General features: G+C 50.8%; 1 protein-coding gene across 1 annotated transcript in view; it reads left to right on the top strand.

The window, feature by feature from the left end:
• Positions 1-5,011: 5,011 nt before the first annotated feature.
• slf1 (SMC5/6 complex localization factor 1) overlaps positions 5,012-12,500 on the top strand; it is a 30,885-nt gene continuing 23,396 nt past the window's right edge. The window contains exons 1-4 of the mRNA XM_076998497.1: positions 5,012-5,159; positions 6,071-6,165; positions 7,343-7,570; positions 10,428-10,595. Of these exons, the coding sequence (XP_076854612.1) occupies positions 5,012-5,159; positions 6,071-6,165; positions 7,343-7,570; positions 10,428-10,595 (639 nt within the window). The remainder of the gene's footprint in view (positions 5,160-6,070; positions 6,166-7,342; positions 7,571-10,427; positions 10,596-12,500) is intronic.

Below are 12,500 nucleotides of genomic sequence, written 5' to 3'. Positions count from 1 at the left end.
TTCTTTAGGAGTGATCAATGGCGGGGGCTTATTTTTTTTTGTTGTTACCTTGAACCAGCGGTGAACTCCGGAGAAGTGAGCGCCTGGCAGGCTGATCCCAGCTCTCCGGGGTCAGCAACAGTGCGTCTCCAAGCAGATATGCAAATGATGCGGGGCCCTGCGACGACCCCTGCAGGAGCTCCGCCCTCACCAGCGACATCACCTCGCGAGTGCTCGCGAGCGTGCCTGACTAACAGGCTTTTAGTACACCGCCGCGCCGTCTCCTGACTGCCAAGACGTGTGGATTGTAATCAAAGGTGCATACGAGGGCTTCTCCCGCTCACACAGGACGCTGGGACAAGAGAGGGGGCGTGGCCACACACGGGCTGGCCCAGAATCAAACAAACGTCCTTCAGACATGTGACGACGGACCACACGTCAGCTTCCTGTGGACAGACCGGTGTCCTTCTTACGGAGAGGAACAAAAGATGACACACGCTGCTGTTTCTGGGGAGATTTTTCATAAGCTGTTGCCTGTCGGAGATGCCGCTGATAAATTTTAGGCTAATAAAAATTTTAATCAATTGTCAAATTTAAAAATCTTTAGGATGTAATTAGTGGCAGGAATATAAGTAATATCAGTAAAGCATGATTTTGTTATCAATAATAAAGAAGAACTATGATATAATAAGTTTTAAACTTTAGGTTATGCTTTGTTTATTTAATAAAGAATTGTGTGTTTACACAATAAATGAATGGAGTGCTTATTTCAGCCTCAAAAACACAGTGAACTAATGTTACGTTTTACTTAAAGCCTGTTGTGTTACACGAGCTAAATGGTGTGTAATGTACACATTTTGTGCCTCTAAGTTATTTACTTTCCATATGTAATATGCGGACTATTGTAGAATTCTGGCGAAGGTGTGAAAATAAACACAGTCGAGTGTAATGGAGACAGGAGAGAAGCCAACGTCTTTTAGACCAACGTTACAACACCAGCTAGCCTGAGCAGGACAGCAGAGGCTCTGAAACACAGACTGGAGTCATGAAGACTCAACGTGGTGACAACCACACACACACACGCACGGGCACACACACACACACACACACGCACGCACGCACTCACGCACGGGCACACACACACACACACACACACACACACGCTTCATGTTGTGTAATATAGCAGGATTTGACGACAGCACTGTGTTATTAAGAATTCTTCCAGGCATAAGCAGACCTGATTTAATAATAAACCAATACTTAACATCATAAATGGTTATTGCACTGGATTATATTTTTAAATATTTGTCTTTAAAATAGACAAATAGAAAAAAATATGCACATTTAGAGCAGTTATGAACATGGGAGTTGGAGCTATAAACACACTTCTAAATACATGACATGGCAACCTTGCTTAAACGCATCTCAGAGGGCAACCATGCACGTGCAGACACAACCTTGATGCAAACCTCACACAGCACCAGAGGGGGAAAAAACCCCATCAAAGAATGCTGATTGTAATTAGCATCGTCTGTACCGCACCATTCAAACCCCTCTCTTAATTGACTGAACACAACTGGCATATTTCATTTCATTTTCAAAATTGTGTGCTTTCATTAGGGGCATTTTGATACAGCATAATTACACTGTTGTTGAAAAATAATTATATCTTAGATTCTATTAATTACGGAAAACAAATAAATTTCCAAAAATACAAATAATTGTATGCGGGGTATTTGCACTGATGCTGCTTCCTAACAGATCTTCATTCACACTGTGTCAGCGCCGAAGAACTCCCTAAACTAAGTGTTTACTCTTATCCACACGTTCACTTCCAATAAAAACACCACCACAACCACAACTCTCATTGTGAGAAGCACATCTCTGAACCTGCATGTCTGTAGAGTGTGGAAGTGTCTGTCGGCGCCCCCCGTCTGTGACGTGAGGGCGGGGTTTGGGCCGGCCAGAACCAAGGTGATCTGGGAGGTGCTGGACTCAGGTAGCTGATGACACAGGACCACACCAGCACTCACTCTCTCGCACGGACGCTCTTGGTAACACACATCTAACAGCCGCGGTTTAGAAGGCAACCAATCAAATCTGTATTTATTTCTACAGTACGGCAACCACCCCTACCCCAACAGGCCCACACACACACACACACACACACACACACACACACACACACACACACACACACACACACACACACACACACACACACACACACACACACACACACACACACACACCACTTCATGGCCAGGAGCAGAGGAGAACATTCTGCCATTATTACTGTTGTGGCAAAAGCGTGCCTTGTTTGTGTTCGGCGTAATTAAATTAATGTATTAAAAAAACATCCACTCACACTCGCAGATACAAAGGGGGGAAACCCATACAGGCACCTAGAGTTTCATCAAAAAGTCACAGCGGCGTAATGCGATTGGCTGTCGACACTGGGCCGTGTGAGGGATGTGTCTGCCCACGGTTCCAACGCTTACTGCCGCTATTAATTACTTTACTTATTATTGTTGTTGCAGCAAACAGAGGCAGAACTCATTACACAACCATAAATGAGAAAATCTGAACGGGTGGCTCCAGGGCTGAAGAAAAGACTCAGAATTCACTTTACAGAGAGAGAGAGAGAGAGAGAGAGAGAATGATGGTGGCCTGTTACGACTACTGTCTACTCAAATAAAAAATGTCAAGTCTAGACCAGACCAGGGCTGGAGGACCTGAGCCGATCCACTGAGGCCCTGACCTGGTCCACTGGGGCCCTGAGCCGGTCCACTGAGGCCCTGAGCCGGTCCACTGGGGTCCTGAACTGGTCCACTGGGGTCCTGAACTGGTCCACTGGGGCCCTGAACTGGTCCACTGGGGCCCTGAGCCATTTTCTGCTGCTTGCTATCAGAGAACTTCACAGAACTGGACGTGTAGCCTTGCCCAAGCTAGCAGGGAGGCGGGGTCAAGAACCACGTTGGAGAACGAGCAGGCGGGGCTAAACCACGGCCACTCCTACACCGCTCACGGCATCGCAGCATCACGGTCGGTACTCAGGAGACGAGACAGGACCCTCTGAGCGCTCGTCACCATGGAAGGGTGTTAGCGTTAGTGGCTACGTGTGGCAGTGCTAGGGTACGCTACGTAGCATTGATCTCATTCAGTACCACGTCCAATTACATTCCATGTGTCAAAAATGGACACCAAAGGAATACGGAGGAGAAAAGGAAAAAGCGTCCTTGACAACACTGTCGAATTACAGCAGATTTCAAGGCTAATTTGAGGGCTAATTTGTTGGCAAGTCAAACAGCCTCAGTCCACACTAGCATGATTATGTTAGCGCTGTTCAAACGACTGTACAGCTCACAGATGAGTTGGGCAGGAGGAGGAAGAAAAGCAAACGGGAGCGATGGAGAAGCCCAAAGAGCAAACAGGAGCTAATCTGCACTGCGCTAGTGTATTGATAACGTGGACCAGACAGGGAAGCGCTAGCAAAGACGTCACAGACCAGACAGTGAGTCCAGCAGTCCACCACCCGGGTGAGACACAGGCCACAAAGACTGTAATGGGGTCTGAAGTCTCTTTCTCTCTCTCTCACACACACACACACACACACACACACACACACACACACACACACACACACACACACACACACACACACACACACACACACACACACACACACACACACTCCTCTGGGAGAGAGCTGGCAACAATTAAAAAGCCCAGCTGCTTGTCTAGCACTCGCAGATCTCCCTGACGCGCCCGCCGTCCCCTGAAGCGATCAGGTAAACAGAACAGGATGAATCTTTGAATGAAAGCACGAAGAAACGAGGAAAAAGGAAAAAAAATAAAAATCACACGGTAGCAAATGAACTGAAGCTTAATGTCACTCTGTTTACAATGCGACTGAGGCACAGGCCTGTGAGAAAGCTAATTCACACAAGCTTAGCCCAACATAATAGGACGTGTCAGGAGAATACAATGCCATGCGGCAGGGAATAACTTTGGTGGTGGTGGGGGGGGGGCTTGGACAGTGCACATGCCCAGATGAACAGATGAAACATGAAACGCATCACAGGTTGGTTGTCTGAGGGAGTTGTCACTGCAGACAAAAGCATTAGAAAGGTCCCCACAAAGTCAACCGTTTCAATTTTATTCAGGCATTTTTACAAGGGTACTGTAAGCGTTTAGGGACCACGGACTAACGCCATATTTAAGGGGTGTTTATAGAGCGCTCATCACGCTTTGTGAAATAGCGCAGACCACACATGCTGTTCTTTAACTGACACAACACAATTATCTAGGAATACAGCAGAAGACACCGACGAGAGCGTGTATGGTGAAGCTATAGGAGGAAACGGCCATTGTTTGGCCTTCTACAGATAAACCTATACATAGATGTACCGACACAAGACCTGACGGAATATGCATGACAGCATCCTTCTGCCATTTTGTCCTGCAGCCCTCATAGGCTGTATTGTTGTGGCATCTCCAACAGTGACAGTGACTCGTGAAGTCTTGAACCGATGTCCGCCAGGGCTGGTGAAACAGCGCTCTACTAACCCTCACTGCTAGAGGAGTCATAAACTATCTCACTTAATTACTACACACCACACACCATGTTTAAAAAACCCAGCCATGGCGTTACAGATGAAGAAACACCACGCAGGGCTTCAAAAGACACGCCCTCCACCAACAAGACACTTTAGAGGAAGCCATCAAGAGCTCAGCAGCCTTCAGAGGTCGTGTGCTTCAGTCTGGGGCTGGAATAACTCCAGACTAACTCCAACAAAACTCCAGACTAACTCCAACAAAACTCCAGACTAACTCCAACAAAACTCGGGGCTAACTCCAACACGCTGTGGCCAAGCGCGGACGCCCGGCCGAAAGACACGCCATTAAGCGGTCAGTACAGGGCCACGGGTACGGGCCTTGTAGCCAAGAGGAGCGGTGGGGGTTCGTGGCCTCCGAGCCGTGGCGGTGAAGTCAGCCACATCGTCAGTGTGCGAAGCGGAGAGAAGAGACGATGCCCTCACTATTGGCGCGAGAGGGATCGCTCGCACGTCTGCCAGAACGCAGCACAAGGGCACAAGCAGGCACGGCCAAGCCCGTGAAGTGGCTCCCAGGGGCCACGCGCGTGTCTCCACGCACTCCAGAGTTTCGCTCGCTGAACGGTACGTGGAGGATGATGTAATAAGATGCAAATCAGTCAACAGGGTCAATGACACAATCGACTGCAACTCGAGAGAAGCAGCGTTTTACAGCTGGAAACAAAGGCGTTTTTTTTTTTTACAAACGCAGAAATAAAGTTAAAACCTTTACAACGTGTTTGAAAGCCAAATCGAACCTTCTAAGATTCTAATTCTACTCAAATTCACAGTTTCCAAGACTCTAATCACTGGTAAACAGATACGCATACTGCATGAATCTGTGCATCTGTGCTAAATGCCATCACAAGGTCCCTCCATGGTTCTCCAGACCCCCCCAACTGTGTCTAAAGAAGGGAAACCACAATCGTCAATCTGTGCTGCCACCTTCAATTAGGGGTCGTCTCGGAAAGTGACCCCATGTATGGAGACGTGGCAGACAGGCTGGCGTTAGCTTTAGCGGCTAATGCATGGGGCTACACTTCACATTAGGCCAGTCAGACGACGTGACCTTGCTAGCCTCACATTAGCGCCGTTATCTTAGGGAGGGGAGGGGTAAAAGAGGGGGGTGGGGGGGTGGTGGAAAGATAGGCCTGGAGTGGGAGGTGATGGAGGGAGGAGCAGAAATAGATCACTTAGGGAAACAAAGTGTAATTAATGGGTGGACGGAGATAAGAGCACCCTGGCTGCTATCTGGGAATGTGCTAATGGGGTTCACACACACTCAGCACGAGCAGGGGATGACCCTTTACAGAGTGTGTGCAAATGTGTGTGTGTGTGCTCGCAGAGAAAGAGTGTACTCCAACGTACATGTATGTGGGTACAAGAGGGACTGTTTGTACTATTAAGATGACCATCGTTTTTCCCATGAGTGTCCCAGGCATGTTAAGGGTGGGTGTGTATTGTGTGAGCTTATAACACACTTAACAATCCCATAGCTCACATGGGCTTCATCGCTAACAGTTATGTTGTTTTGTTCCAGGGCACTTCTGGTACACTTCTGTTACAGCCAACCAGCACCAGCCAGTCGAGGGTCCGTAATCATGGTTTAGTCAGAATCAGAGAGGGTCCTCTTTCGATGAAAACAACAACGAGGATCCACACTGGTTCTGTACACAGACCTAGAAATAATTTGTCTCAACTATGAAAGGGCACTTTCAGGACAGGCTGTTAGGGTTTCAGGACGGGCCGTTAGGGTTTCAGGACGGGGCCGTTAGGGTTTCAGGACGGGGCCGTTAGGGTTTCAGGACGGGGCCGTTAGGGTTTCAGGACGGGCCATCAGGGTTTCAGGACGGGCCATCAGGGTTTCAGGACGGGGCGGTTAGGGTTTCAGGACTGGGCCATCAGGGTTTCAGGACGGGCCGTCAGGGTTTCAGGACGGGCCGTCAGGGTTTCAGGACGGGGCCGTCAGGGTTTCAGGACGGGGCCGTCAGGGTTTCAGGACGGGGCCGTTAGGATTTCAGGACGGGGCCGTTAGGGTTTCAGGACGGGGCCGTTAGGGTTTCAGGACGGGGCCGTTAGGATTTCAGGACGGGCCGTTAGGATTTCAGGACGGGCCGTTAGGATTTCAGGACGGCCGTTAGGGTTTCAGGACGGGCCGTCAGGGTTTCAGGACGGGGCCGTCAGGGTTTCAGGACGGGGCCGTCAGGGTTTCAGGACGGGCCGTCAGGGTTTCAGGACGGGCCTGTCAGGGTTTCAGGACGGGGCCGTTAGGATTTCAGGACGGGGCCGTTAGGATTTCAGGACGGGGCCGTTAGGGTTTCAGGACGGGGCCGTTAGGATTTCAGGACGGGGCCGTTAGGATTTCAGGACGGGGCCGTTAGGGTTTCAGGACGGGGCCGTTAGGGTTTCAGGACGGGGCCGTTAGGGTTTCAGGACGGGCCGTCAGGGTTTCAGGACGGGGCCGTCAGGGTTTCAGGACGGGGCCGTTAGGGTTTCAGGACGGGGCCGTTAGGGTTTCAGGACGGGGCCGTTAAGGTTTCAGGACGGGCCGTTAGGGTTTCAGGACGGGTCGTTAGGGTTTCAGGACGGGCCGTTAGGATTTCAGGACGGGCCGTTAGGATTTCAGGACGGGCCCGTTAGGGTTTCAGGACGGGGCGGTTAGGGTTTCAGGACGGGGCGGTTAGGGTTTCAGGACGGGGCGGTTAGGGTTTCAGGACGGGGCGGTTAGGGTTTCAGGATAGCTTATGAGGCCTCACTCACACCTTCAGGCATGGCAGTGCGTGCACTGTACCGCCACGTCAAACCACCAGGCAGCGAGACTCCACGTGGCTCTGGGACGGGTCTGGAGGGGACGTCGCTGTTTATTCGGCCAGGGAGAGCTAAAGGAAGCGTGGCAGTTGGCCGGGGGTCACGCGGCAGTGGCGGAGAGGACGCTAATTGATGGGAACTTCCGAAAGACCTCTTGTCTACGCCGCTCCCTGCGTCAGGGGCCCTGGGTGGGGAGTCCGGCGGTGTAGGGGGGGGGGGCTGGTGGCCCCTGGTGTGGGGGGGGGTTGTTTAAACTGGATTTCCCCCGTTTGTTTCAGGGCAGACAGTGGGAGGAGGGCACAGGGGTAAAGGTTATGGGATTCCCCTGGCTCCGACACAGTGAGGAACCACGAAGTCGGCCAGACGGACCCGGATAAGAGGGAGTTATTCATTTAGTTATGAGATAAGAAATTAGGCTTTACATCATATTGTCTTGTACAGATCTGGAGGACGGTCAACTCCGTCTGCTTCTATGAGTTCTAAAGTAAAGCAGGTTCTCATTAGACAGTTTATTTACACTCATTAAAAACAACCTGCATTAACTTATTGGCCTTCGTGTACAGTTTCAGGATGAATTGCACAAATCTGCTGTTTTAACCTCCATGTTCTTGTGGTCTCTCTGACCCGAGTTTGACCCCCAAAAAACTCCAGCTGTGCTACGATATCAGCACACGACCAGGACAAGACTGCAATTCGTCAGGAGCTGAAGTGAGACAGAGACAGCAGAGAGACATTCCACTCAGAGGAGGGAGAGACTGTCCAATCAGAGGAGAGACAATACACACAGAGGATAGAGACCGTCCACTCAGAGGAGAGAAGCGCCTTGGGCCATCCAGAGAGAGAGAGAGAGAGGTCAGAGAGAGAGAGAGAAAGACAGAGGTCGGAGAGAGACAGTATGTAGACACATAAGTGGAGATGCCACTCTAATGTATGTATGAACACTTCAATAATCACTTCCTTAAAACTCCACAAAAGCTTAATGACAAGAACAAACAGGAACCAGAATCCTTCGTAAGGGAAATGGGGGAAAAACCCCCACGGTCTGCAAAAACTAGCGGCCAGGTGGCCAGTTCCCGATCGATGATGGAAAGTTAGTCCGACATAATGAGCCCGGGCTGTAGGTTCAGTGCAAACAGCCCGCCCAAACAAAGCCTCGCAAACAAACAGGCAGGCGAAGCTGGCATCCCAGAGCCCCATTTTCTTGCATAAACAAAGCGTAGGAAGAATTGCCCTCCTGACAGCCTGCCTCCACCTTGAGCACCACGCAGCGCTCACACTGGAGGCACCAGAGGATGGAGGCTTCTCTCTCTCTCTCTCTCTCTCTCTCTCTCTCTCCACCTCTCCGACAGCAGAGAGGGCCACCGTCCTCCCTCCTCTGGGTGGGGAGAACCCAAGATGTGGAGAGGAGGAGATGTGGTAGTATGAGGGGGGGGGGCACGTGTGGTCGTTCAGTGGAGACGCATTGCGTGGTGAGATCACATGTCCTTGTCCTTCCCTTCCATGGCCATCCTGACCTCCAAAAGAGGCACAATACGTCCTTGCTTGGGGGCAAAAGCTCAAAGTCACACACACACACACACACACATTCACGTACGCACACACGCAAGCACAGCCCGCCTTGACCCATTCCACAGAGCTTCGTGAAACGGCCAGCCGATACCAGACGCAGGTAGACACACTCACAGCCGTGTAGGACACCCAGATGCACCGTCTCACCACGGACCTGCGGACAAGCCTCATTCGTCAAAACCACAGCAGGATTCGGGCTGGGACAAGATGGCGAGGGTGGGGAGTGTGTGTGTGTGTTTGGGGGGGGGGTTTAGGGTCAGAAGACTCTCTCAATCCTGCTCTATCGAGCGGAGAGGTGAGAAGCAGTGAGACGAGTGGCAAATAGAATCAAATGATCGATATGTTCTCACCTGACAGGCGGGAGGAGGAGCGTTTAAAGAAGAACAAACTTTCACCCTGCTGTAGCTCTATCGATCACGGCACGTTAAACCTGCGCGGGGCCTGCTCTGCTCTGCGCGGGGCCCCGTGGCCAACGCCGGCGGAGCAGACCGGGACAGGGGCGTGCGTGTGCGACAGAGAGCGAGTGTTTGTGCACGTGTGTCTCTGTGAGAACAAGATGCACAAATAGAGTGAGAGAGAGAGAGAGTGAGAGAGAGGAGAAGAAAGACGTGTGGGGAAGTGTTTTCACTACAACAGCAGAAGAAGAGACGAAGCAAACCGACAGCTTCACTAAGAGGACGCACAAGGCAAACACGGCACCCAACCGGGGCACGACACAGCCTTCTGAACACAGATGGGTTTCACACACAGTGCTTGCAGAAGCCCTCACTGCTGCTTTAGAAAGATCCCAATTAGACTTCAACGTGTGGACCAACGCATGGCCTCATTCCAGACTTAGTCTGTTAGTTAAAAAAATAACAAAAGTGTTAAAGAAGCACTCAAGCGTGAGTGGAGATGATACAGGTCTAGCCCCGCTGGACGTGATGGTGCAGGTCTCCTTCAGTGCTTTAGTGGCCATGGCTGTCATCCATTAGAACGATGTCAAGTTACAAGTAAAAGATCACACAGAAAACAGATATATGACAGAGAGAGGGAGGGAGGGAGAGAGAGAGAGATGGAAACAGAAACACAGAGATGGTGGTTAAAGTATGGGTGGAGAGAGATACCGCCCATCGTAATTTTAAGTCTCCTTCCGTTCTGTTAACTGTGTATAATTTAAACGGGTGAGTTCAAACATGGCTGGATCTGCGTGTAGCCGCTAAGTGATATGATAGGATTTCATGTTTTATGAGGGCCAGCACCCCCCTCTCTCTCTCCGTCAGGAAAAAAAAAAAAAAAACAACAAAAACCCTGACCATCGTAATTTTGCAGAGCGGAGTCGTCTAGCTCCACTGTCCCGTCCCCCCCCCACGCCTCCCCTGCGGTTTAAGCACCTCGTTAATCTCTCCTCTCTACTGCTGGACCCACAACCATCAATCCTTTCGCCAAGACGGCCCCAAACGCTTGAGTTTCATTACCGCGCGCTTTTGCTTATAGGCCTGCCGGCGCGCTTTAAACCCCCGGTTTCCCGTCCGCGTCGTCGCGGAGGTGCTGACCCCTGGGGGCGGGGGCTACAGCACACAGCGGCCCGTGTTCTCCGCACGGTCGGGTTCCTCCTTTACGCCACTGCCGCTGCTTTATGAGCGATACGGGCCGAGCCGCGCGGTTGGGTGAGCTGGCGTGTTTGGAAACATTCCTCGGAGGGCATGGCGGTGACGTGTGGGCGGACGACACCCGTGTGTGGTCGGGAGGCGTGGTCGGACCACAGCCGAGAAGCCAGACGGAAGCCACAAAGACTCGCCCGCATTCTGAGGGGTTGTTTGACTTTGGGCTAAAAGTGACATGTGTTTGTTGCTTGCAAAGCCACATGACATATTGTGGTGAGACTCAGGAGTCTTGCTCGTGGGTCTTGGACCAGAGAGGCAAGGCTAACTGCTCGTCATGCCTCGCATGTAAAGAGGGTGATTAACGGGACGTGGTCAGAACTCCTGCTGGAAGAAGACGGGACAGCATGCCAAAAAGAACGAAATGTCTCCTCAACGTTCGGACCCCTCAGCACCGGGGCACCGGTTCAGCTCCGATGTTCAGCTCCGATGTTCAGCTCCGATGTTCAGCTCCGATGTTCAGTTCCGATGTCAGGTCGTTTTGATGGTTTGGTATAACTAAGCTCTAGGTATTCCTTTCAAGAATCTGTACAAGGACGTCCATTCTGGTCTCTGGAAAATGTTCCTAAAGTTCAACCATGCAGCCACGTGTCTGAGAAACATCCTTCCCAGTCCACCTCTTCTCCTCTTCTCCATCCTCTGACCCAAATCATCCCTTCTTTCCTTCTCTCCTTTACTTCTGTGCGTTAATTCCAAACGTGCCTTGCTAACTGTTTGAGCACGCCCGTATTTTTGCAGCCGTCTCGGAGGGGAGCAGCGATCTCGCACTGCTGCCCTTGTCTTGTGTATTTTTTTATCTGATGTGACTGCTTTCCTTCTCCTCTGAGGATGCACGGAGCATGCCCAGAAGACCGAGAGCATTACCATACAACCACAGAACATCTCACACCCTCTCTTCAGCTACAACTGCACTTCTGCACCGAGGGGCCAGAAAGCAACGCAAAAAACGACAAGCTCTACCACCACCGTTCCAGTCTTTCTTTGGTGCGGCCTAAACTTATCAATACATTTTAACGAGCTGCTGATACCCGTGACCAAAGCGAGAAGACGAACTCTGCCGCCCGAGTTCAGTCACGAGCCAATCATTTTATTTCCAATAAGCTCTCACCACAATCACTGCGAGCACATTACCACGCAATTAAGGAGCGGAGCTCTTAAAACTCGTATTCGGGCAAAGGAGCAGCACACCAGCAATGAGAGCAGGAGTTAATGGCTGAGAATGGCGGTGTGTATTGTCCTGTGCTGTGATTGCGGTGAGGATGTCGGTGTGTGTGTGTAGGGGAGTGCAGCGCTACACGCCATCATCTGTACTTTCCTGGGTGATTTATAGAGCACACTCTAGCCTCCCTATCATAACTAAAGAAGAGATGGAGTCATCTAATGGCAGGTGGGAGAGGAGTAAAAGCTAAATAAAAGTTTATAAATGTTAGCTCGTAATAGCAAAGTATTGATTTCTTCTGTCTTCTTTATGGAGGTCTGGATTGGACCTGATGGCGGGAGAAAGGAGAGAGTGAATTTTAGATATAATGGTAGGGTGAGGCTTTTATAGGAAAGAGCATAACGGCATTGTGTGTGTGTGTGTGTGTGTGTGTGTGTGTGTGTGTGTGTGTGTGTGTGCTGAGATTTTCCATCTCTGCGCTTTGAGTAGGCATAGTGAGAATGTGAGACAGCCTGACTAAAACACTACAAATGATTCACTCACTCATACAGAGACACAGGCGTCTCCTACAGGACCCCAACACACTGACTACTCCACAAACAGCTCCTGGACTCACTTATCTCAGTACCATGACTTGATTTGATCTGAACGGAGGACCCTGGATGAGTCCATGTTCACCCACGTTCACCACGTTCACCACGTTCACCACGTTCACCACGTTGACCACGCAGCCGTCTCCACACACGA

The sequence above is a fragment of the Brachyhypopomus gauderio genome, chromosome 3 (genome assembly GCF_052324685.1).
Source record: "Brachyhypopomus gauderio isolate BG-103 chromosome 3, BGAUD_0.2, whole genome shotgun sequence".
In the NCBI taxonomy this organism is placed as follows: Eukaryota; Metazoa; Chordata; class Actinopteri; order Gymnotiformes; family Hypopomidae; genus Brachyhypopomus; species Brachyhypopomus gauderio.
The sequence above is the reverse complement of the archived record's forward strand: the minus strand, read 5'-3'. Positions and strand labels throughout refer to the sequence as shown.